Consider the following 26,122-nt stretch of genomic DNA (forward strand, 5'->3'; position numbering starts at 1 on the left):
TGGAAGATGCACACTTCCAAATTAAAACTTATTACAAAGCTACAGTAATTAAAACAGCATGGTACCAGAACAAGGACAGATATTAGACCACTGGAATGAATCAAGAGTTCTGAAATAAACCCTCATATCTATAGTCAACTGATTTTCAACAAGGGTGTGCCAGGTCCACTCAATTGGGAAAGAACAGTCTGTTCAACAAATGCTTTCGGGAAAACTGGATATTCATAAGCAAAAGAATGAAGATGGACTCCTACCTCACACCATATACAAAAATCAATAGGGGTCTATATGGGAACTCTGTCTATGCTGCATGATTTTTCTATAAACCTACTTCTCTAATAAAAAAAAATTATACCTAAAAAAGGAAATAAAATGTAGCCAAAAGATTTAGCCAAAGAAATGTTTATGAAAGGTTATTATAACACAAGAAAAAAATTTTAAGTGAAAATCTGAATAAGTAGCATGATAAGTTGATAAATATGTCAATAACTAGGGTGATAAAAAAGACTTGTACACAAATATTCATGGAAGAATTATTCATATTTCAAAAGTGGAAACAGCCCAAATGGCTGTCAGCTGATATATGGATAAACAAAATGTGGTATATCCATAAATATCAAGAACATTATTCTGCCATAAAATTGGAACAATATTACAACATGCTATATGCTACAATATGGATGAAACTTGAAAGCATTCTAAGCAAAAGAAGTCAGACAAAGACCAAATATTGCATGATTATATGTATATGAAGTATTCAGAATAGACAAATCTGTGGAGACCGAATGTAAAATATTGGTTGCTAAGGGCTAGCAAGAGTAGGGAATGAGGAGTGACTGCTAATAGGTACAGGGTTCCTTGAGGGCTGATGCAAATATTCTGGGTTGGCAAGAGGAGGGAATGAATGACTGCTAACAGCGATGGAAATGTTCAGGAATTAGATTGCAGTAATGGTTGCACAATCTGTGAACATACGAAAAACCACTGAACTGTATAGTTTTAAAGGGTAAATTTTATGGAATGTGAATCACATCTCAAAAAATGAATAAGAATAATTAATACCAAATTGAGAAGTGATAATCTTTACACCCCTTCCATGTTTTCACAATACATGAAGTTTTTAAGTACTTACTGAATGTCAACCTGTCAGGAACTGGACTACCTCAATGGTATAATGGTTTGTAAAAACAGATCCCCTCCTGTCCCCTGGAGGGCAGGACAAGTAAGTGGATAAGGATGAGTAATAAGTGAAGAAGTAAGTCATCCCTTCCATCTGGGCTTCAGTTTCCTCATGGATAAAATCAGAGCCGGACTAGAAACTTGCTAGTAGTTGGTCACTAAGGTTCCCAGGGGCCTAGGAGTGTCTGTCTCCCTTTTCTAATCCACAGCATCTCCAACAGTTTATTACATAGTTTGAGAGCACAGGCTCTGGAAGCAGTCCTGTTGCCATCAATCATTGTGAGTGGACCTAAGGCAAAATCTAACTTCCTTGAGTCACTGTATCTTTTCAGTAAAAGGGGGAACAGGGTGGGGATAGGGAATGAGAGTTAAGGCTTAAAAGGTACAGGATTTCTATTCAGAATGATGAAATTGTTTTGGTAATGGATGGTGGTGATGGTAACACAACATTGTGAATGCAGTTAAGAGTACTGAAATAAATATATCTGAACATGATTAATAGGAAGAAGTGTTAGATTGTACATATAGTAACAGAATAAAAAATTTTTAAAAATCCATGGAACTGTACTACACAGTGAACCCTAAGTAAAACCATGGACCGTAATTAACAGTACAATTATTAAAATATGCTATTATCGAGGTGGGAGATGACTTCCAGGGAGGAATCCGGTCTTGGCACCATGGGATCAAAAACGATTTCATCCTGACCAAAAGAGGGTAAAGAAGTACACCTGAGAAAGTATCAATGGCAGAGAGAGTTCAAATAGAGTCAAGAGGCTACTCTGGAAGTTGCTCTTATGTAAGCTTCAGTTAGACACTGCTACCTATCATAACCTGCCAAACCTCAACCAGGACCATTCCAGCCAATCCTAAAGAACACCTAGGGCAATATATAACATTTTACAAGGGGTCCATGCACTAGGGTAACTTTCCAGAAACTTACAACCTCCAGATGAGTACCTGGACCAGGTAAGTTCTGAAACCTAGAAGGCCCAGACTCTCCAGATCATCAGACAATTCCACCTCCCTACCCCATATTAGTGACAGACCCTTCCAACATGAAAAAGTTAGAATGGCCATAGTCCAAACACCCCTAAAGAGAGGGATAGAAAGATCAAAGGTGATGGTGGAGTTAAACAGAGAAGATATGATTCAACAAATGAATATGATTGCTGAATCATTAAATTGATACCTCTTTTAGCCTCCAGTATTTCAGAGCAACTAGAAGTAAAATCCTAAAATTGTGGAATTGTAACCCATGTCAAACTCTGAAATATGTTCTATAACTAACTGTGGTGCTATACTTCAAAATTTATAGCTTTTTTATATAGATGTTATTTTTCACTAAAAAGAAAAAAAAGTCGATTGTGATGATAAAAATATATTTATGCCTTCTAGTGTCCTAGTTTCTGGAGAGCTAGAAGGTAGCCCGTGACAAACTCTGGGATCTGTCCTGTAACTACCTGTTGAAGAGTGCTTTGAAAATTATTGCTTTTTTAGTTCTTTGCTTTGTGTATATACGTTATATAAGTAAAAAGTAAAAGTGCTATCATTAGTTGTAACAAAATTCCACACCAATGCAAGGTGTTGGTTGTAGGGTGGAATCCTGTATTTTATGATTGATTGTTCTGTTAATCCGCAACTTTTCTAATAAAGGAAAGAAAAGGGGGGGGGGCAGTAACTTCTCCCTCCCAGGATTATGGCAGAGGTGTAAATAAGATAGCACGTATAAATAAGCGTGTCCGGGACAAGCCTGACACACAGTAAATCCTCCACAAATGGGAGAGTCCTTGCTTTGATTCCACAGGGATTTCCTGAGCAGCTCAGTTGGGCCAGGTCAGTGTTCAGGGCTGGAAGACAGAGGAATTCCACTCTGTCTGGCTGGAGCAGTGGCCCCTAGCCTGTGGGGAGATAACTCAGGAACAACACCAAGCGGGTGATGTCACTGCTAAAAAGAGACAGCAGCCACGGTGCACAGAGAGCACACTGCAGACCTGGGTCTAACAGAGAGGTCCCAATCAAGAGCCCAGTCCAGGCCTGGAGAGAGGCCCTCAAAGGGGAAGGCAAGAACAAAGTCCAGGGAGTGGCTTCCATTCAAACTGCAGCGCAGCCCTGCTTGCCTTTTTTTTCATCTACTTCAGATTCAAATGTTCCCACAAACCCCAAAAGAGACTGCAAGAAACGCAAAAGTCAGTTTTGGAAGCCTGAGCTTATGGCACTTTCCAAGGTGTATCTGTGGGAGCACAATGGTTAACAGTGTCAAGTGGCAGGTTCTTTGCCAAGTCAGGACACATCTTCAAGCCTATACTTCCCTGCTGTAAAATGAAGACTTTAATGGTACTGTTTTTGAAGGGTGGTTGTGAAAAGTGAGATAATGGCTGTAAAGCCATTAGCTAAGTGCCTGGCACTTAGTGAGGAGAACAGTAAAGAGGGGGTGATTAGTAGCGAAAAAATAGACTCCATTTTAATAGTGAGGAAAATGAGGTTCAGAGAGGTAAGATGGCTTACACACACGGTCACTTTGTTAGTAAATTGTTGAGTCAAGATTTGAACCCAGGTCTGCAACACACTTATTTCCCTCTGCTGGAATCTTCAGCAGATTCCCTGTACTGCACTAGATAGAATCTATCCTTGCCATGGAGTGAGGACCCAGAGATACCTTGGGTACGTTTCCTAATCCTGAATTTCTTGGTCTAGTTTCCTGAGTGGGCCACAAAAAGTTTGTGTCTAATGGAAAATCCCAAGGGAGTCTATGGCATCAAAGTAATGAAGCACTAACTTGAGCTCCCTTAGCATGTGTTCTTATCTATCCAATGGAAATATAGTACCTACCTTGAAGGGCTGTGAGGGGATTATACGAGGCAGTGCACGAGAAGATACTGAAACATGCTAAGCTTTCACTAAATGTTGATATCCATCCCTTTCTCCTTCCTAATCCCATTTCCATCATTAAGCAAACATTACTGAGCATCAAGTATGTGGCAGGTACCATTTCAGGTCCTGGGAGTAAAGTGATGAACAAGACAGACGTTGTCCCATTACTCATGGAGTGCACATTCTACTGGAAGGAATCAAATAGATACAATTAATAATTTTGGGTACTAATTATTGCTATGAAGAAAATAAACAGGCTAATATGATACAGACTGACAGGGTTGGGGTAAGGGATGGGGCATGTGAGGAGGAAAAATCTGAATGTCAAGGAGTCAATCAGGCCAAGATTTAGGGACAAAACAACCAGGAAGGGAACAGGGAAGACAAAGTCTAGATGGGAAGACCCTTGGCCAACAGCCCCTCACTCCCAGTTCCACAAGGTAACCCAATGAACAAATCAAGTAACTTCTGAGCCTCAGCTGCTACATCCACAAAATTGGAAGTCACCTTACCTTCCACAATGTGAGGGGACTCCAACTAAAAGGCCATTAAGGTCTGGGATCCTCCCCAAATCTTACCAACAGACACCTGATACACATCATTTGGCACCCATTTTAGGAGATGGGAACCTGCACAAAGAACTTAATTGTTGCTTCAGACTCTTCTCAGGTAAAAAACCAGACAAAGATATAATAGAAAAACCTATCCTGGCAAACCAAATACGCCATACCCCAACTCCTACAGGACAAGATTGGAGAGTTCGGCCTTTCCTGTAGTCAAAGAATACACATGCTTTATTTGAGGAGTTGGAAGGATTCTGGGCCCTGAGTCGAGCCACTGATTTATAATTAGTCCTGGTTCTACCTCCTAAATCTCTCTTTGATCCGTCCCCTTGTCTCTGTCTCCACAGTCACTGTCCCAGCTCAAGCCTCATCACCTCACACCCCCAAAAAGCCTCGCTCTTTCTCTGGCTCTAATCCCTTCACTTCCAAACTGTCACACAGCAACCAGTGTCTAACACACAAATCTGACCACAACTCTCCCCTCCTTGAAAACTTTAAACGGCTCCCCATTGTCCATTAATAATTGCCAGCCTCCAAAGCTACCTCTCCCAGGTTGAGCCCCTACCATTCTGCCCCAACTCCCAGGCCCTCCTCATTATTCACATCAAACTCCCCACTGTCCACAAAACAAGCTTTCGCTGATTTTGGAACAATGTCCCCATCGTACCTTCTCACGTCCACCTTTACCCCATTCATTGCCTACACGCTGCTACTCATCCTTCAAGCCCCAAAACGGCTTCCCTCCCATCTTTTTAATTACATTTGAAAATTTGAGGCAGTATCTTATTCATTGGTTCATTTCCTAGAGTCTGGACCAAGTGTTTTTGATTGAATCATTAGCACAACCCAGGAGGAAGGAAAAGTTAAGGTACTGGGACCACCACGGGAGTGGGGATGGGGATGAAAAATGCAATGTTAAAAAACTGCCCCAAATTCTGACGCAAGTGGTATTAGACATCTTGAGAACCACTAGCCCCAAATGTTCCTAACCTCAAGCGTTACAGGCAAAATGAAAATACTTTCCTTTTACTTCTAAGGCTCTTCCTGCTGCTTTCCCAGAGAAATCTGGTGGGGTTTTTTGGGCCCTGGCTAGGCTGGAAAACAAAAGCCTGTTTTTGTTTGTTTTTGTATTTTCACCTAACGCGAAGTGAGAGCCTGTGCCAGCCTCAGTCCCCTTCTGGGCCTCTTATTACCGCGCCTCGCCCACTAAGGAGGTGTCCCTGAGGTAGTGATTGCCCCACTCTGGGCATCAGTTTCCCGCTCTTACTCTGGAGTCACCAGCTCTGACGCTCTATGAGCTCGGTATTCCCGCACCTTCCCGCCAACCCCAGGCTCAGTCTGACCCCTCCCCTCCTTCCCAAGGTCCTGTCCTCCAGGGTCCAGCCGAGGCAGTCCTAACACCAGGACTGCCAACACACAGACTGCCCCTTCCCGGCCGCCGTCCAGCTCCACAGCCACAGGTCTCCTTCCCCGCCTTACTCAGTAGGGTAGAGTGGGCGGCCCGCGCAAGCGCACTGGGTCGCACCGAGGCCACGCCCCGGGCCTCGAGTAACGGCGCGAGAAGCCGAAGTGTGGTACACCGCGGAGCCACGAAAGAGTAGGTTTGGGCTCGGTGACGGCGGCCGGCAAGGGTCATGTTTCCTAGGGAGGGAGGATGTGAGGGAGGGGTCTGGCCAGAGAGTGGAATCCCCGAAGCTGGGAGCTTTTGCAGCTCCAACCCATCGCACGGACCGGGAAACTGGTGTCCAGAGAGGGGGTTGGGCTATCGCGTGTTGATCCCAGATCGGGCCAGTATTAAGGAAACTGTGCTGACGAGACCGGCGCCGGAGTTTAAAAAAGAAATAAAAACACACAGCTGGGAGCTGTTAGACCCAGTCTTTGTCCGAGGTGGGAGCGAGCGGGCGGGTGAAATGGGGCAGGCCTGAGCTTGTGACCGTGTAGTTGCCACGGGCCCCATGCAGGCGCTGGCCTCGCCCTCCGGGTAAAGTCCGACCGGTTCTCTTGTGGGCGTTTTAAGGCTTGTGGTGACCTGGCTCCAGGTTGTCATTCATTCATTTAACACGTACGAAGTACACTGTCAGGTTCTGAAGGTAGAGAGGGATCAAGACAAGCACTGTCAGAGAAATGCAATGGGCTGTAGAAGCCTTGGGCAGAGATGAACAGGGATAGCTTCCGAAACTGTCCTAAACGCTGGTCAGGAGTTATGGGGTGCGCAGCGTTCCAAAGAGAGACAACAGCACGTGCCAAGGTCGGGAAGGGGGAAAGAAGATGGTCAGTGAAGATACCTCACTCAATCTGTTTGCTGCCTAGGGAAGAGATGATTGTGGCCGGGGCTGGAGTAATGACAGAAGATGAAAAAAAATCGAGGAATTCGATTTAGGCAATAGAATCCTCAAGATTTGGGGACGATGCGCTGTGCGAGTAGTGCAAAGCTTGGGTGCCTGGGTGGGGTTTGTTAGAGGAGAGCAGGTTTGTGGGGAGACAACAAATTCTGATCTTGTTTTGTGGCGATTCCTTGCTGGGAAGGTGTAGATTTGAGTATCAGCAAAACAAAAATAAAACCACAAAAAGGCTTGAGACAGTTCATGGATAGTAGATTGAGAAAAGTAGGGCCCAGGGAAGAACACACAGGAAGCCCAAAATTTAAGCAATAATTAGAGGAAGAAATGTTTATTGATTTTTTTTTAATGCCTCCCTATATATGTATTTTTTTTTAACTACACGTACACACCCAGAGGCAGATATGTGATATGTATGTTATAGGGAATTTTGTTCACAACATTTTTTGGTTTGGGTTTTTGTTTGTTTTGTGAGTGGGCTGGGAATCCAATCGGGTCTCCCTTATAGCAGGCCAGAATTCTACCACTGAACTACCCGAAAACCCAAAAAATAGGTTAAAGAGTAAAAAAAGAATGGCCAAAAGAAATAGAAAACCAGAAAGAAGACTCTTCATCATATCCCACCCCTGTGTCCTACACGCTGGCAGTAGGATGCCTTCCACTGTTTCAGATAACCATGCCTTTGCAAACACAGTCTACCTCAAATATCCTTTCACTGTTCTCCAGTTCTGGAGTTCGAGCTCATCTTGAAGATCTCTGACTCATACACCACCACCTAGAGCCTTCCTCAACCCAACCCTCACCCATCCAGGCAATCATTTTTCCCCCTCATCAGTGCCTCCACAGCTCCTTCAGTCTGTTGTAGCAGTTAACATTTTTCATCCTGATTTTTCTTTTTATTATCTTACCTATCTCTGTTCCCAGCACCGAGCCAAGGGCCCAGCATTAAGTGTCAATCAATGTTTACCAACTAAACAAAACCCCATTAGTAGACAGAGATGTTGAATCCCAGAGTTGTGGAAAGATGGGGCCTTCCATTGCTCTAATGTCAGAGTCCTAGGTTATAGTCCTGACTCCACCATCAGGCTGTGTATGAACTCTGGCAAATCCCTCCCACCTCCAAAGTGAGTACAGCCAAAATGCCGGTCTCCCAGGTGTAGAGTTCCAGACACTGTGCTGAGCAACTTCACACAGATTTTTCTCATTTAATCCACACAATGACCTTATTTTTAGGGGAAGCAATATTATTACGGACTGAAGCCCAGGTTTGTCTGACTCCAGAGCTTCTTTACCCACCCTGCTATTCATCTCTCACCCAATAGGGCTCAGGGTCATGTGTTCATTCATTCAAAATGTTGTGCTGAGGCCGGCAGACTTTCATAATCAGTCTACCACCAGTTCTCTCGTGGGGAAAGGGAGAAAAAGAGCTGAATGTGATGTAGGTTACTTGCCATCTGCTAACTCTCTTTTTGGGGCCCAGTGACATTTTCTGAGCTGGCAGCCATGTTCTTTTCCTAAAATCAAATAAAATAGGGAAGAACAAAATGAATGACTGAAGATTCTCGATTTTTATCCCTTTTTTTTTTTTTTAATATTCAGGGAACTTTAGTTTTTAAAGGACAAATCAAATAAGATACAGTTTTCAAGTACCCAAACATGCATAATCCATCTTTAATATAAAATGCACTCAATTGGTTAGTTATATGAATTACAAGGGGAATGCAATTTTGTATATGCAAAACAAGTGCATCTATATCAATTTAACGGTCAGATTACTCAAGACATTGTACAATTTTTTAAAACCCAACATTTTAAAGCCAATTATCTGATAGTAAACCAAGGGAAATTCTGATGTGGAATGATCTGACTCAAAGCAAAAATTATGGCACCTGCTATGAATTTAGAGTAGTAACTTTCATTTTAAAAGTTTAGAAAATAGATTTATTTAGCCAAGACACCTGCTTCAAAGAGGAAATCAAATATAGGGGTTGATTTACTAGGTGACAAAGGCAGGTAAGGATGTGGTTCAAAACCTGCTGCCCAAGGTCAGCTGGTTCCTATTCTGTCATTTGGAGCAGCTCAGCAGCCTAACTAGTCTCCCTTTTCCCCGTACTTGGGGTTATCAGAAGCTCTCTAAGGGGTTCAAGGTGCTGCTATACTACGTAGATTTCCCTTCTGTTCCTCTTAGCTGTTTAAAAGAGATATCCTGAGACTATTAACAAAGCACACAGAAGCAGCTTTTTTCCAATTCAGTAATACATAGACGCATCAGCCTTTTTTTCACCAAAGTTATGGCTAATATAAATAGCCAACACTTGCAGTTTTTCAACACTAATAGAAAACCCAAAACCTGCCATATCACTCTCATCCCTGTTAGTAGAAAGGAAATTTGAACAATTAAAACCTGTAAAATCACATAATAAAGGGAGACTAAAGACTATGCCACTGCAGTCTGCTGTATTAGTAACTAACAGCATTTTAATCATAAGTCCAGTATAAGTATTTCTTAACTAAGAATTCAAGTCTTTTAAACTTCTTAGACCAGCTGCAAAATGAATGAGTATCGGTATGAGTTGGTACAACTCTGGGTGGACCAGTCAGATTCCTGTTCCATTTGGCACTTGGATTTCCTGCTGTTTTTATACCGCTAATGTGATTTCTCAAAATACCTTCTGTCTTCTAGTGCTATGGAGATAGATGTTCATACATAGAATGTAATTGTTTTCTGTTAACAAGTTTGCTTCTGTTTAGTATGAAAGAGGAGGTCACCTTTTCAGCATTTCATGGTATTCCACCAAGAATTTCTTACTTTCCCTGGGTTTTACCCAGGGAATTTATTTGAGATCTGCAGACATGGGTTGTCAAAGCTAAAAGGGAAATTAATAATCTGCAGTGGTTTCCACCCCTGGAGAGTTTGTTAAGAATACAGAGCCTCAGCCCTTCTTGGTGGGACCTAGGAATGTATATATTCTTTCCCAAGCTCCCCAGAATGTCCAGCTAGGTTTGGAAACCATTGTCCTACTCCATTCCTCCTGTTTCACAGGTAGGGGATCTGAGGCTTTGGGAGGGAAAGGAATTTACCCCAACCACACATGTGACATTAGTGCCATTTTCTTTAGTAAAGAGCATTGGGCTGCGAGTCCAGAGACCTGGGTTCAATTCCAGATTTTACCAGTCATTGCCTTGGGCAAGTCATTTCCTCTCTGTGAACTTCCACTTCCTTACTTTTTTTTTTTTTTTTAACATGGGCAGGCACCGGGAATCGAACCCGGGTCCTCTGGCATTGCAGACAAGCCTTCCTGCCTGCTGAGCCACCGTGGCCCGTCCTCTACTTCCTTACTTTTAAAATGAGAATAATGACATTGTGTTAGTACAAATCGAAAAAGAGAGTGATAATGGAAATACTTTGTCAAGCTTTCTGTTTTGTGCACATGGAAGTTAAGGGCTGGCACCAGCTTGTGTTCATGCTCCGGTACCACACTGTTCCCTCCAGCAGAGGTTAGGGTCCTGCCATTTTGGGGGTGAACACCAGCCACCTTCAGTGTTCACTGAGCCCCGGACCATTAGTCACCATGCCTTCCTCTTTCTCTGTCTTGCAGGCTGAGATGGCCACCAGCTGGGACAGCCTCTTGCAGAATGAGCAGCTACTGGAGGAACTGGCCCGGCAGGCAGTGGACCGGGCCCTGGCCGAGGGAGTGCTGATGAGGACCTCACAGGAGCCCAGCTCCTCAGATGTAAGCCCACTGCACCAGCCACACTAAGAGCAGTTCCTTTGGCACAAGGACCGTATTGCTTTTATTTTTTCTAGAGTTGAAAGTTAGCTCTAGGAGTTTATGAAGTAAAAGGCAGCGTGGTGTAGTCATCAAATTTAAATCTGGGATTTGAAGTGTGATGTAGCAAGTTACTTAACCTCTCTCAGCTATAGTTTTTACATAGATAAAAAAGGAATTTTAAAAAGGGGGTGGGTATAATTATAGGGCCTACTCTTATTGGTTGGTAGGAGAATGAGAGCTATTCATGGAAAGCACTTTGCACAGTGAGCTATTAAGACACACTCCCCCATCACACTACCTTCTCATAATTGATTGGTAGCATATTCTTCCAGGTCTTTTTCTGTGTATATATAAATATATATATTTTTAAATATATATTGGATCATACATATTAATCTATGACTTGTTTTTCATTTAAGTCTGTCTTGGAACTCTTTCCAATTCCTTCCATTGGGGTCAGCTTCATTCTGATGTGTAATAGTCTATGTGTAGATGTCCTATAATTTAATTCTCCTCTACTACTGACTATTTAGGTGATTTCTCATGTTCTTATGATTAAAAGAGTGCCCAGGAAACATCTGTGTGCATGCCTGTGAGGGCACCTGTGTGAATATTTGTCTAGGATTGATACATAAAAGTAGAGCTGCTGAGTCCAAACCACATCTTTTTTTTTCCAAATCACATCTTTTTTAAAAATATGATTCTTTGAAAAAAAACCAAAAAACTAAAAACATTTGTTTTGTGACTAGGTAGGACATTCTCACGTTCCATAATTCAGAGGGTACAAGTGTTTACAATGTAAAGTAATCCTCCCTCTCACATCCGTAGCCACCTAGTTCTCCTTGAAGGTAATCCAGGTTTTAGCTTCTGTATATCCTTCTAGACTGTGTATTCATGATAAGCAATATATATTCCTTTTCCCCACTTTTTACCCAAAGAAGCATACTAGACAAATTCTCCTGTATCTTACTTTTTTAACTTAATAGTATACCTTGAAGACCATCCATAATGTGATTTTTTTTTAACCAAGCCACATTCTCTTTTGTCTCTGATACCCAGAATCTAATGTGGAATCACTTGGAGAGTCTAGACTAAGTAAGTGTTTACTGGGGCCAGAGTGGATGAGAGTGGCTGCCAGCTGAAGGCAGGCTGATCTGCCTTTGGCCTTGGGAATAGAATTGCTTATATTGTGAACCATAGATTCACAAATTTTGTGAACTCCTTGTCTGAACCCAAGATGAAACATTTTCCCTCCCAAGCTTTTATTCCTCCTGTTAATCGGCAGGTGTTGTATGAAGGTTCAACATTTCCTGGACATTAACAGACCCTAAGCAAAGGCGTAGTTTTCAATGAGATTCCCAATCTAGAGAAAAGACAGGGAGTGTATGTGCATGTGTGTGTGAGATTTCATTCCAAATCTTGACTGGGTGCCTGCTCTATGCCAGGCCATTGAAAGCACTGAGGACATAGAGGTGAGTCAGCCACGGTCCCTGGTCTCAAGCGCATGACCTAGTTGGAGAATGTACTACAAGACAAAATTAAATAACATCATTCTCTAAGGAAACATAAACATACACAATATTAGCTACCATGTCTTGAGTATGTGGCAGGCACTAGTCTAAACACTTGGATATACAAACTCACTTAATCCTCACCACAAAAGAGATGAGGCACAGAGAGGTTAAGAAACTTGCCCACGGTCACCTAAATGGTGGAGTAATTGGCAGAGGCAGAGTTAAAACCCAGTGAACGTAGCTCCTGAGACCATGCACTGAATTGCCTGTCTCAGGTAGAGAACACCTGCAAGAAGGAGCAATTCATTATGACTAGAGGATTAAGCAGGGATGTGATATTTGAACTAGACCTTAAAAGACAAGAGGAGAGGGTGGGCCACGGTGGCTCAGCAGGCTGAGTTTCGCCTGCCATGCCAGGGACCCAGGTTCGATTCCCGGTGCCTGCCCATGCAGAAAAAATAAAAGACAAGAGGAGAATAGAAGCAGCATAGCAGAGACCCAAAAGTAGGAAAAGGCAAAAGATGTTCAAGAGAATGCGGTTGAAAAGTGGTCCATGTAGGTAGATATAAGGGAAACAAGGCAGGCCAAAGTCAGCAAGCCAAGAGACTTTGGATGCAGGGCAGAGATGGAGTATAAACTTTATCCTGTCAATTGGGGCTGCAAACTGACACTGTGCAGGCTGAATGTTTGGTTCCTTCAGTGTTTGGGGAGTTAATGTATATTTTTTGAATGAATAATTCACAGACAGGATACAAAACTCAAAAGGCTATTCAGTACAGAGTAAGACATTTTCCTCCAACCACTCCATTTCCCTCCCCAGATGTAAGCATTGCTCATAGTTCTTCACTAGGGTGTTTTAAAATATCAGAGTCAAGAAAAAAAGAAAAAGGTGATTAAAAAAATTGGCTCTCCACCTTTTCTTGAAAAAAATTTGATCTGGTAACCCTGGGCCCACTTTCCTGCATGGCAGCAATTATGGTTGCCCCCTTTAGATAAGACTTGAGTTCTTCTGTTTGCCACAATCCCTGTCACTCCCTAGTGTTCCCCTGACTATGAAGCAGCATGTTTATTTTCATGTATGTACTAGTTTCATATGGTAGGAGAATATTACTCCCTGTTCTTATCTCTAACAAAAGTGAGAAGACTGTGTTTCAGCCTTTATCCTGTGAACAGTGGAGAACAGCTGAGGAAGCTGTATGCTATTGGTGCCACATTCAGGTGGGCTTGATGAGTAGTGGGGACAGAGGCAGAGGTCTTAGCCAAAAATCTCTGGGAGTTTTTCAGGCCAGATGGGACTTGTTGGGGGAGGCAGACCTCTGAGTTTAAAGCCAAGGAAACGCCCCTGCAGTCGTCACCCATCTACTCAGGATATTAGGTCATCCCTTGCATAATCTGCAATAATTCCCACTCAAAATCAAAAACTTGGGATGAATCAACCTTCCTCTCACAAATACCCTTCCTCAGTTTTATCTTAAAAGATGCTGAGAAGGGCAGTTTGGGAACTAGCTACAAAAAGCTATAATAGATATGCCCTAATTAACTGATATTTCCACTTCTAGGAATTTATCCTCCAGACCTTCTTATATACAAAATGTTGTATATACAAGGATTTTCATTGCAATGTTGATTGTCATGGGAAGGAGAAAAGGAAACCACCTAAATGTTCACCAGTAGAAGGGAGGATAAATACATTATGGTATATCCAAAGAATAGAATACTATGTAGCCATTAAAAAGAATGAGAGTGCTCTATTTGAACTGTTATGGTAATACCTATGAAATATTCAAAAAGGAAAGGACAAAACAATGTATGTATAATATGCTTCTGAGTGAATAAAAAAAGAGGAGATATGTAAATGTATACCTCAGTATAAAGGTGTCTGGAAAGATAAATGAGATATTCGTATATCATTTGCCTCTGGGGAGCAGAGAATTAGGTGACTGGGGACAGGGTGGGAGTGAGACATACTTCTCACTATATATCCTTCTGTTCCTTTTGAATTTGTATTATCACATGTTTGATGATCTGTTCAAAACAATATTTTAAAATAAATTTATAAGTGCCATTTGTGTTATCTATCCAAAGCAGTAATACTTTTAAAATAGGTATATAAATGTCAAGTTCTAACCCTATAAACTCAGGCTCCCATAATGTGAACTGATATAAACTCCAAGGTTAAACTCAGGAATGCTTCATAATACAAGTCACAAGGTCATCTTATCATCTTTTACCCAAGTTCTAATTTACTTGTTGTTGGGGAATTTCAGAAAACGTTTTCCCCTTCTAGGTGTAATATTGTAGATGGCTTTTGGGTTTTCCAGCTATGCCAAAGTCCCAAAATCCTAAAATGCAACTGAATTCGACGCCTGGCAACCTAAATCATCTCCAGTATTGGGGGAAGCACTACTGGCTTCTACTCAAGAGGCCAAGAGTTCACTTATTCTATAACCCTACCAGCAGGACGCTCCTTCATTCCCAACCAGAAGAGAAGGGGACTGGAATGCGAGCTCCTGACACAGAGATGGGCCAGGGCTTAGCTAGCGAATGGGTAGGAGCTGTGCATGTGTTCAGGTATGCATGTTTTTGAGTGTGTATAGTAACCAGCCTGGTTCAATCCCAGTTTCGCTGCTATATATAACTTTGGTCATATTACGTAACCTCTCTGAGTCTCAGTTCCCTTATCTGTTCAGTGCAGATAGTAATAGTTTCTTCCTCATAGAGTTAAATGATGAATCCATGAAAAGTATTTTAAACAGTGTCTTGTACACAGTAAATGCTCAAAAATTTTTTTGTGATTTTGTTTTATTTTGTTTTTGTTCGTAGGGCATATACCCATGCTTTAGTAAGTTTTCTTGTTATTTCTGTTTCTAGCAATATGTCTCCAGTATTTTTCTGAATGATTTTTTTAATGTTAAGAGATCAAACAATACAGAGTCTGGAAGCTCCGTTTGTAAACCTTCCTCATCCTGTCTCCCTCCCTCCCTTCCCAAGAATAAGCACCATTCTGCAGTTGATGTTCTCAGTAAATGTAGGCCAAACTTTCCATGGGGTTATGTATGCAGGAAGACAACCCACTCACAGGTGTTTTACTCCTGCCTGGACTCTCTCTCCTTGATCAGGTGGTGAGCTATGCCCCATTCACACTCTTCCCCTCACTGGTTCCCAGTGCCCTGCTGGAGCAGGCCTATGCTGTGCAGATGGACTTCAACCTCCTGGTGGATGCTGTCAGCCAGAACACTGCTTTCCTGGAGCACACTCTCGCCAGGTACTGGGTGCTGGGGCTCAGGGGAGTTGGGAGCAAGTGGAAGCAAGGGACTGGAAGACTGGGGGACCAGGAAGTTTTGCTATGGAAGCTTAGTGGAGGTGGGGGCAGGTGATCAGGGAGGAGAAACAAAAACAGTGGACTAGGAGTCAGGAGAGCTAGCTTCTGATTCTGGCTCTACCACTTGTTTCTCTGGCCTTAACCAAATCCCTTTCCTTCGCTGTCTCAGTTTCTTCATCTATAAAATAGGAAGATTGGCTTAAATCTAGGGTCCCTCTCAGCACTGACATTCTATGATTCTGTGATTCATGACCTCCTGCTTTGAAGACTACTTTGAAGATTTCCGTTTGCAATTAGAAAAAGTCAGCCCAGTTTTATAGAAAACAAAGAGTAAGGATGGTTATTGGGTTCAAAGTCAGATCTCCTACTTCTTGTCCTAAACAGTGACCACCCGCTCCACCTCCATCTCAGGCCTCTCATCTTGAGTGTGATGGCATGCAGACTGGGCCATACCAAGGGCCCAAGGAAATAAAACCCCTAAAATGGCTCACTCCATCCATCCTCTCTGTCTCTTCTCCCTGGATCTTTTTCTGTTTTTCTTTCTTCAGTCTCTGGGGCAAGGGAAATTTCTTTGCTTTATTCTAGAATTATATATTGATACTTTGGTGGTTTCACATCTTTAATTAATTTCCCAAAAGAAAACCAAGTTATTTTGTTAGAGACAAAACCTTTTTAAAAATTAGCATCTTGGTCTGAGGATGGATGTGAAAAGAAATCATTATGGGTAATAAGTTTGAAAACAATTGGCCTGCATCTAAAAACCTAATTCGTCATAAATGTAGGAATCCCATATCACCTTTCCCCAAGATTTTTCTTGGGTTGGGCCCAAGTTTTGTCCCTACGATTCTGGATTATAGGAAATATGAGCAGCCTGGCTTGTGACTTTTACCCTAATGCTGTGATTATGTGGGATGACCTTCCCTGTAGCCTGTCTCTGCAACCCCTTCTATCCCTGCTCCTCCCTCCCCTTTCATATGCACAAACCCTAGCTCCCAAGAGAAGAGAGTCCTGGGAACACGGGTTAGCACAGCAGCATAGAGTCTGGGGTCAAAGTGAAACACCTCCACAACAAAGAGAAAAGGGATCACCAGTTGCCTGGACACTGAAGCCCAGCTGGGGACTACTTTCCTCCTCACCAAGGGCTGGGAAAGACCCCATGAGAGAACTGACTGCGGAGCAGAGGAACTTCTGGGCAGCCCTGAGCTACTTAGCTCCTCTTTCTGCATTGTAACAGGGTCCTTGTATCAAAGTGAGCTGGCAAGCCTGGATTGAGCAGGTGAGAAAATCCATCTTGGCTATTGAGAGCAACACAAATGGGCTCCTTCTCACTGTGCCTCTTTCCAAAGCTCCAGAAATCTAGATTGGATGGCACCTACTGTGACTGGTGCCCTACTGGCAATGGTGCCACCTGAACCCCGATCCAGGTTCAATAGTCTTGAAACTAAAAGAATTTAGGGATGAGAGGGCCAGTTGGAATAAGTAGTAAAGTTTAGTAAAGAGTAAGGGAGAGAGGTTTATGCAGATGTGCCCAAGGGAGGGGCACACCTGAGTGGAGTGGGCTAGCTTGTTTTATAGGAAAGTATTTTTGATAGCAGGTTTCCATTGTAACCTTTGAATACAAGGTGTCGTCTTTGTTCTAGGAGGAGATAGCTAACAAATTCATGGTTTATTGTCACATACCTAAAATTTGTCTTTGGGCAAATGCTTAATAATCTTTATGACCATATGCTTCGTATGATTAACTAACCATTTGCTTTGGGCCCAGAATTTTACAAGCTTTTATATTTGGGGGAGGTTTCAGTGGTTTGGGGAGGTTTGGAGGCTTTAGGGGAAATTTTGGCCAGGTGAGTTTGCAGCTCTGTAATAGTCCCTTTGGAGCTAGGTGAGAAACAAGGGATTTGCAATTTCTGTTAACTCTTTCAGACAGTCGGAAACTGGGGACTTACAGTTGCTTCATTACCACATGTCCTATGTCATAGCAGCACTCTAGGATGACCCAGCACAGACAAGGTCCACCCTCATGTCGTTTATGGTCAGGTAGGAGAGAAGACATAGTCATCACGTAAATAAAATGGAAAACTATAGCTGTGATCAGTGTTATGAAGGAGAGGTTCACGGTGCTATGAGAGCACTCAGAAGGGACATCTGACCCAGATAGGGAAGGCTTCCTTGAGGAAATCACAGCATATGACAAATGGTTGGAAAAAACAAGCAGGATCTAAAAGGCATATACATAAAATGTAATGTTAAATCAGTGGTTTTGAATTCATGAAGTATGAGCATGTAATTTGTGAAAAGAGCTACACATAAAGGTGGGGGGACAGAGGGCGCAGGAACGTAGTTTGTGTATACTATTGAAGTTAATTTGGCATCAAAGCAAACAAGATTATTCAAGATGTAGAATGTTAAATTTAAGCCCCATGGTAACTACAAAGAGAATAGTGGAGAATATACAAGCACATTGAAACAGAAGTTAGAGCGCAGGTTGCCAGGGGTGGGGTTGGGGGAATAGGGAGTTAATGCATAACTGGTGTAGGGTTTCTCTTTGGGGAGAGGAGAAGGTGTCAGTAATGGGCAGTGGTGAATGCTGCAATACTGTGAATGTGATTAATCCCATTGAATAATATGTTTGGGAGTGGTTGAAATGGAAGTAATGTTGTATATGTTGTATGTTGTATATATGTCACCACAATTTTCAAAAAAGAGCAACTAAAGAGATAATGCTAATTAATTAAATGCAGTATATGATGCTGGATGGGATCTAGCAAGAAAGGAGAAAAGACTCAAAGAGACATTATTGGGACATATGAACAAACTGAGATGTAGACTGTAGACTTCACATCAATGTTAAATTTCTTGAACTTGGTAACTACACTTACATAAAGGAAGGTCCTTGTTCTTAGGAAATGTTCATGGCAATATTAAGTGTTCAGGGAGCATGATGTATATGACCTACACTCAAGTGTTCAGTAAATAGATTGATGGATAGACAGATGGACAGATAGATGATAGATAGATAGATGATAGATAGATAGATAAATATAGCAAATGTGGCAACATGTTAAAATTGGTGGATCTGGGTTTCTAGGGGGGTAGGGGTATTTTGGAGTTCTCTGTATGGAGTTTGTGTTATTTTAAAAGTATCCTGTAAGTTTGAAAGTATTTCAAAATAAAAAGTTAAAAAACAAAACAAAACAGGATATTTAGCTTTGGTTGGAAAAAATCTTGGGGGGCACAGGGTATAACTGCTGTCTTTTCATCTTGGAAGGCTGTCATAGGGGAAGAGGAGAAGACTTGTCCTTGGAGGTCCCAGGATATAGGGGAAACAATAAGGAGTTAATGTTAGTCACCACTGTTGGGGGAGAGAGTTTAGCCACATCAGAGGATAGGACATTCAAAGGTCACCCTCAGCTAATCACCTCTGTTATCACTGTACTGAACATTGTAAATATATTCCACAGTGGATTTTTATCTTTAGTCGAGATGGTTCTCACCTTTTTTTACTATGCATCTATGTAAGAAAAGGATACACCTTAGTATATTTATATTTTATTCATTCAAAAATTGTACACAATTTGTATTACTGTCTTAATATATTATGTACACTGTAACACCTAAAGAAAAAGAAATATTTTTGAAGGAAGAGATGAAACTTAAAAGCAAAAGGTCTATAATTTTCTTCTTGTGGATCAGTCGATTTTAATGTATGCTTCTGGCATTTATGTTCTCCACTTAGATAGCATCTAAGTGAGGCCTTGCCTGATCTAAAATTGTACCTTGCACCCTCACAACATGCACATTTGCATTCTTTCCAGGTAAAACAAAACTAAAAAAAATTAAGTGTTTTCCAATGAAAATGTAAATTATGCATCAAGGCTTGTAATTTTAGTCTTAATTTCTCTGTCTAGTTTCACCTTGGTAAACTGAAACACTCAAAGTTTCAACTACATTCTTCCCTGTGCTGAAAACTTTCACTTATCCTCACACAAAGTCCAGCAGAAATTTTACTGGGTAAAGTTTTACTAATTCCTCTAAAATGGACTTCACTCATTCTAGGTCAGAAAGCGCAAAGACTGAGCACCTGTTGTTCTACTAAGTATGTGGCATAAAAGTAGAACTATTACAAATTGATAAAGAAATGATAACAAGTAAAACAAAAGTAAAAAAAAAAAAAAAAGTAACCACAGATGTGTCTGCTTTAATTTCCTCATAGGAACCCTTCACCCTAAAAACACCTAAACATAAAAAGATAAATATTATTTGATCCTGTAAGAGTTTTCTTTTCTCTATTTTAAGAAAAAAAAAATTATCTCAGAGATCCAGCCCTTTAGCAGTGCCATAGGTCTCTTTGAATCCTTTTTATTGCTATTTACTTGGTGAACAAAAATATTACTTAACATTGTATGGATAAACAGTGTAAGTGTTATCTGGATCCACAGGCAGCAATTTATGTCATCACTGATGCTTTTCTTCAATTTCAAAGAAAAAATGTGATACCCAATATAAAAATGTATCCATCCCCAATTAAAGACTATCTACAGGATTAAAAAAAAAAAAAAAAAAGTTAGTCACCAGAAAGGTTGCCCAACAATCAGGGCTGTTCAAGTATAGAATAGTTACATCATATGTCATTGACAAGTTCCTCTTGAGCCCAGAGACTGCATTCAATTCTTTTTATGTAATACCTCATTTAATCTTTACACAACGCTGTGGTATCAGTACAATTATTTTTCTCTTTATTTTATAGACGAGCAAACTGAGACGCAGAAATGACTCTGAGGTCACCTAGTAGTGGGTAGAAGAGCTGGAATCTGAATTCAGGCCACCTTAACCACTGTTCTCTACCATTCCTGGGTGTTTCAGTTTTAGCAAGAGAAGATTCAGGAGTCGATGGATGAGTGGGACTCCTGATCTTTAAGGTCCAGAGTAGTCTAGAAAACGCTCTCTGTTTCCTCCTCCAGCACTATCAAAAGAGATGATTTTACTGCTCGTCTCTTTGACATCCACAAGCAAGTCCTGAAAGAGGGCGTTGCCCAGGTAACCACTCCCCGCACACCCCTGTCTGGGACCTGCCCCTCCCATCTCCTTTTTTTGTTTTTTAGCAGAAGAATTTGACCCAGGTCCTGAGCTCATGGGAGTCTGTCTGCCTTTCACTGGTCACCACTGGATTTGTGCGTCAGTGTCCAATCCTGGGATGACCAGAAGAATGATCTCCCTGGGTTTGGGAGTTTTCGCCGCGCCTCTAGTCTCTTCATATCTGTCTGCTCCACGGCCAGGCCCTGGGAGTCAGCCCCTGGGCAGACGTCCTCAGCCTGCAGTTTCCCCCTACAGACCGTGTTCCTGGGCCTGAACCGTTCCGACTACATGTTCCAGCACAGTGCAGATGGCTCCCCAGCCCTGAAACAGATTGAAATCAACACCATCTCTGCCAGCTTTGGGGGCCTGGCCTCCCGGACCCCAGCTGTGCACCGGTGGGTCCCTTGGGCAGCCCTGGGAACACTTGTGGGATGACAGCCTGGCCTGGGCCTGGGATCTCCAACTCTGACCATACCTTCCTGGGCCCCAGGTAACATATTTCCACCTACAGAACAGTTTCCACTAGTAAGGAGGCCTTTGGCATGTCAAGGAGAGAAGGGGCCTCAGGGCTCATCTCGTCCTACCCCTCTTTGTGTAAGTTAGTGTTCCAGAAGTAGAGTAAGACCTTAGCATATGTGAAAGCCTGAAAGGAAGCCCGAATCCAAGGTAGGGAGGTATATAAGGGCTTCTCATCTGAGGGCTGGGACCTAGTAGCATCCATTTCTAGCCAGCAGATAAGCTTCAGTCATTATTATAATTCCAGATATCTCTTTGGGGGCCCAGGGTGAAGGAGCTGCAGCTCCTTGGGAGGCTGGGGTGAGGTGACAACTTCTCTGGGCATGTGTTCGAGGGGTGAGAGTTAAGGCTGAGCATATTCCAGCCTGTAGTAGATTCTACAGGAGTGTGATGGTAAGAAGTTTTTTATTGCTCAGGGGATTGTCAGAGTGATATTCCTATGTCTGTCCAATTACTGAACAGCCATCTTTCTTCCAACAGACATGTTCTCAGTGTCCTGAATAAGACCAAAGAAGCTGCCAAGATCCTGCCTAATAACCCCAGCAAGGGACTGGCCCTGGGGATTGCCAAAGCCTGGGAGCTCTATGGCTCAGCCAAGTAAGGGGGTGAAGAAGTGATAGCAGAATCCTGCTTTGGATTCAGCACTAATAAATATAGCAACTTCTTATTTGCCTTTTTAGAGAATTAAGGAATTTTTCTAAGAGTGGAAGCTTATACCTTTAAGTGCCAAAATTATTTTAATGGCGTTTTGGGCTTCCTTAATGCTGACCATAATTTAACCTTTTCTTGTTGGTTGCAGGTCATCATTATGTGACGGTATCTTGCTGTTATGCAGAGATGCTCCCTAGGATTAGAGAGGCATGGGAAGCTGTTTGCCCTACACAAATTTCCCCAGACTGCCAAGCTTTGAATTCTCATTCATGTCCTTAGTTCTCTTGTCTTTTCTGTCCGCTTCCCTGCTGTCAACTCTTTCTTTTTACTGCTGTCAGTGTGCTTGAATTTGGAATCTTCCACCCCCATCTTCATACCTCCTTCCTGATGTGCTGTAGTTTGGAAAGTAGATTATCAGGATTGTTTTGATTGTGTCTGAAGAGCATGAGAGCTCTGACAACTAAATGGATGAGCTTTGATTTGGGGAAGTTTATGATGGGTGTTTTGACTACCTAGAAGCATTCGTGCTTCCTTCCTATTTCTCAGCCATCTTCCAGATGTGTGAAGTTGTTAGGTAAGTGACTTCTGGATAAGCAAGGGACCACTATACTGACAGTAACTATGATGTTAATAGAACATTAAGAGTTGACAATTAATGATCATTTATTGGAACTGCAGGGTTTTGTTGAATCCTTATAACAAAGACTCTGAGATAAGAACCATTCATCTCCCCCGTTTTACAGATGAGGAAATTGAGATTCAGAAAGTGAAATGATTTGTTAAAGGTCAAGAAGTAAGTTGGTTAAAAAAAAAAAAAGAGTAGGTGAGGTTCTAAAATAATACACAATATCTCCTTTACCCCTGTGTTCTGAATCCTGACCTGATCACCTTCATTTTTATCTCTGAATACTGAGTTATGTGTATATATATATATATATAAAACATCCTCTAAAAATCCAGAAATAATAATTACCACTCTGGACAAAATGTAAAAAAAAAAGAAGATGTAAGTTGGTGGCAGAACTCAGAGTCCAGCTCCCCCCATAACCTGCCTTTTGTGTTTATATGTGGTAAAATTCACCAAACATAAAATTTATATTAACCATTTTCAGGTGTTCAATTCAGTGACATTAAGTGCATTTACAATTTGTGTAATCATCACTGCTATCTATTTCCAGAACATTTTCATCATCCCAAACAGAAAACTCTACCTCTACCCATTAAGCAATAACTAACTCCTCATTGCTCCTTTCCCCCAGCCCTCTAAACTGCTTTCTTTTTTTTCTTCTTATCCCCCCCATATTATTTATTTATTTTTGTCCTTTTTTACTCACCTGCTCATACCCTGGAGAAAGGGAGCACCATCCTCAAGGTTTTCACAATCACATGGTCACATTGTAAAAGCCTTATAGTTATACAATCATATTCAAGCTGTGTAGTTATATAGTCATCTTCAATAATCAAGGCTACTGGGATACAGTTCAACAGTTTCAGGTACTGCCCTCTAGCCACTCCAATATGCCATAAACTAAGAAGGGATCTATATAATACCTAAGAATAATCTCCAGGATAACCTCTTGACTCTATTTGAAATTTCTCAGCCGCTGAAACTTCATTTTGTCTCATTTCTTTCTTCACCCTTTTGGTCTAGTAGAAGGCTTTCGCAATCTCATAATGCCAGGTCCCAGCTCGTCCCTGGGAGTTCTGTCCCATGTTACTAGGGAGATCTACACCCCTGGAAGTCATGTCCCATGTAGTGTGGAAGGCAGTGAATTCACCTGCTGAATTCACTTAGAGAGAAAGGCCACATCTGAGCAACAAAAGAGGTTCTCCAGGGGGTGACTCTTAGGCATAATTATAGTAGGCTTAGCATCTCCTTTGTAGGAGTAAGTTTCATAGGGGTGAGCCCCAAGATTGAAGGCTCACCCTATTAAATTGGTTGTTCCCAATGCTTGTAAAAATATCAGGAATTCCCCAGGTGGGGAATATTAATATTTCATCCTTTCTCCACAGTCCCTCAAGGGACTTTGCAAATAATTTTTTATTCTCTGCTCAAGTTTCTCTGGAATGTATCAGGGCATCACACTGACCTGTACAAACCAAGATCTTACACCCTATTCAAGATTTTGTGTAATTATGGTATTCAAACAAACTAATCATACACGTTAAATTAGTTTTAGTGTACTACCAAAAATATAAATTTTATACCAAATAAACATCTCTCCCTTTGGTTTCACATAGATGTTGAAGTTTTAAAATATTGACCATATCATCCTTTCCCCCGTATTCTGATTTACCTTAGTCCTATCCAGATCAGCTTCATTCATATCTCTAGGTCTGATCACTTTTTCAACTTTTTTAACAGTTGCCAGATGGGGTAATGCTGATTTCATAGCTTCAAGCTCTAACTCTGAATCTCAGAAGTCACATAATACCCAAAGTTCCAGGGAATAACAAGATTATACACACAGAGCTCAGTGTCTTAGAATTTAGAAATAACAGTTCCAAATCTGGAATAAATGTGACTTCTATAAGAGCTTAAAATCTAACAACTTTTACAATAGGCCCAAATCTGATAACCCATGCTCTTGACTTCAAGACTCTGAGTTTGTACATTACAGTTGGTCCATATGAGTGAAGTATGATAATATTTGTCTTTTTGTTTCTGCCACTTCATCCAACATACAGTCCTTAAAGGTCATTTACCTAGTTTCATGCCTCACAACTTCATTCTTTCTTGTAGCTTCTCAGTAATCTGTTGTATGTGTACATCCCAGTTCCCACTTCCTTCCCTCAATCGTTGTACCCTTAGGCCACCTCCATCTGTTACAAATTACGAACACTGCCGCCATAAACACCAGTGTGCAAATGTCCATTTGTGTCCCCACTCTCACTTCCTCCAGATATATTGAGCAACAGGGTTGCAGGATTATAGGGCAACCCCACCCCTAGCCTCCTGTGGAAACACCACACTGTCCTCCAGAGAGGCTGCTCCTCTCAGCTTCCCTACTAACAGTGAATTAGGGCATCTCTTTCTCCCATATTTCTCCAGCACTTGTGTCTCTCTGTTCATTTTTGAACAGTTTTATTTGTATGTCATACAATCCAACTTAAGTAAAAAATCAGTAATTCCTGGAATAATCACAGTCATGCCTTCGCCACCACAATCTATATGAGGACATTTCCTTTTCTTCCACAAAGAATCCCATACTCCTTCCCCATAGCTCCTGTTAATTGACATTTAGTTTTGGCTTATTGCCTTTGTTACATTCAATGGAAGGTTGTTACAATGTTACTGTTGACTCTAGACCCTAGTTTGCATTGATTGTATTTTTTCCAATATACCATCCCATTTTCAACACTTGTAATACTGACATTCATTTGTTCTCCCTCATGTAGAAACATTCCTGTATTTGTACATTTAATCCCCATCATTGTCCATGCTAGGCATCGCTAAGTTATACTAGCTGTCTTTATTCACTGTCTTTCCTTCATATGTCATACATGCCCCCAGCCCTTCTCCCTCAGCCATACTCACATTCAACCTCATTCCGTGTACTTATATTATCATGCTACCATTAGATAGTACTGTGCTATCCATTTCTGGATCTTTACAGTCAATCCTGTTGAACATTCTGTAGATGCCCAGTCTCTGTGTTCTGATAACCTGTGTTCTTTAACTCTCAAAGTTCATTCATTAATGTTAGTTCATATCAGTGAGACCATACACTATTTGTCCTTTTGTTTCTGGCTAATTTCATTCAGCATAATATCCTCAAGGTTCACCCATGTTGTTACATGCTTCATGACTTAATTCTGTCTTACAACTGAGTAATATTCCATCATATGTGTATACGCAGCTTGTTTAGCCATTTGTCCATTGATGGACATTTGGGCTGTTTTCAACTCGTGGCAATCATGAATAATGCTGTGTCAACATCGGTGTGCAAATGTCCTTTTGTGTCCTTGCCTTCAGTTCCTCTATGTACCTAGTAATAGCATTGCTGGATCATATGGCAATTCTATACTTAGTTTCCTGAGAAACCGCCAAACTGCTGTCCAGAGCAGTTGTACCATTCTACATTCCTACCAACAGTGGTTAAGTGTGCCTCTTTCTCCACATCCTCTCCAGCACTTGTCGATTTCTGTTTCTTTGATAATGGCTATTCGAGTGGGTGTGAGATGATATCTTTTTGTGATTTTGATTTACATTTGCATTTCCTTAATAGCCAGTGAAGTTGAGGTTCTTTTCATATGCCTTTTAGCCATTTGTGTTTCCTCTTCTGAAAAGTGTCTATTCATGTCTTTCCCCTGT

The 26,122-nt window shown here is 41.6% G+C and overlaps 2 protein-coding genes across 4 annotated transcripts in view; one reads left to right on the forward strand and one right to left on the reverse strand.

The window, feature by feature from the left end:
* MYH7B (myosin heavy chain 7B) overlaps positions 1–6,120 on the reverse strand; it is a 55,389-nt gene extending 49,269 nt beyond the window's left edge. For all 3 annotated transcript variants that reach the window (XM_077170526.1, XM_077170532.1, XM_077170516.1), the window contains exon 1: positions 4,012–6,120. The gene's annotated coding sequence lies outside the window, so the exon portion shown is untranslated. The remainder of the gene's footprint in view (positions 1–4,011) is intronic.
* The window catches only part of GSS (glutathione synthetase), a 33,899-nt gene continuing 13,896 nt past the window's right edge, over positions 6,120–26,122 (forward strand). The window contains exons 1-6 of the mRNA XM_077170607.1: positions 6,120–6,213; positions 10,555–10,689; positions 15,362–15,507; positions 20,526–20,601; positions 20,896–21,035; positions 21,637–21,753. Coding sequence (XP_077026722.1) covers positions 10,561–10,689; positions 15,362–15,507; positions 20,526–20,601; positions 20,896–21,035; positions 21,637–21,753 — 608 coding nt within the window. The 5' untranslated portion in view covers positions 6,120–6,213; positions 10,555–10,560. The remainder of the gene's footprint in view (positions 6,214–10,554; positions 10,690–15,361; positions 15,508–20,525; positions 20,602–20,895; positions 21,036–21,636; positions 21,754–26,122) is intronic.

The sequence above is a fragment of the Tamandua tetradactyla genome, chromosome 1, assembly GCF_023851605.1.
Source record: "Tamandua tetradactyla isolate mTamTet1 chromosome 1, mTamTet1.pri, whole genome shotgun sequence".
Taxonomy (NCBI): domain Eukaryota; kingdom Metazoa; phylum Chordata; class Mammalia; order Pilosa; family Myrmecophagidae; genus Tamandua; species Tamandua tetradactyla.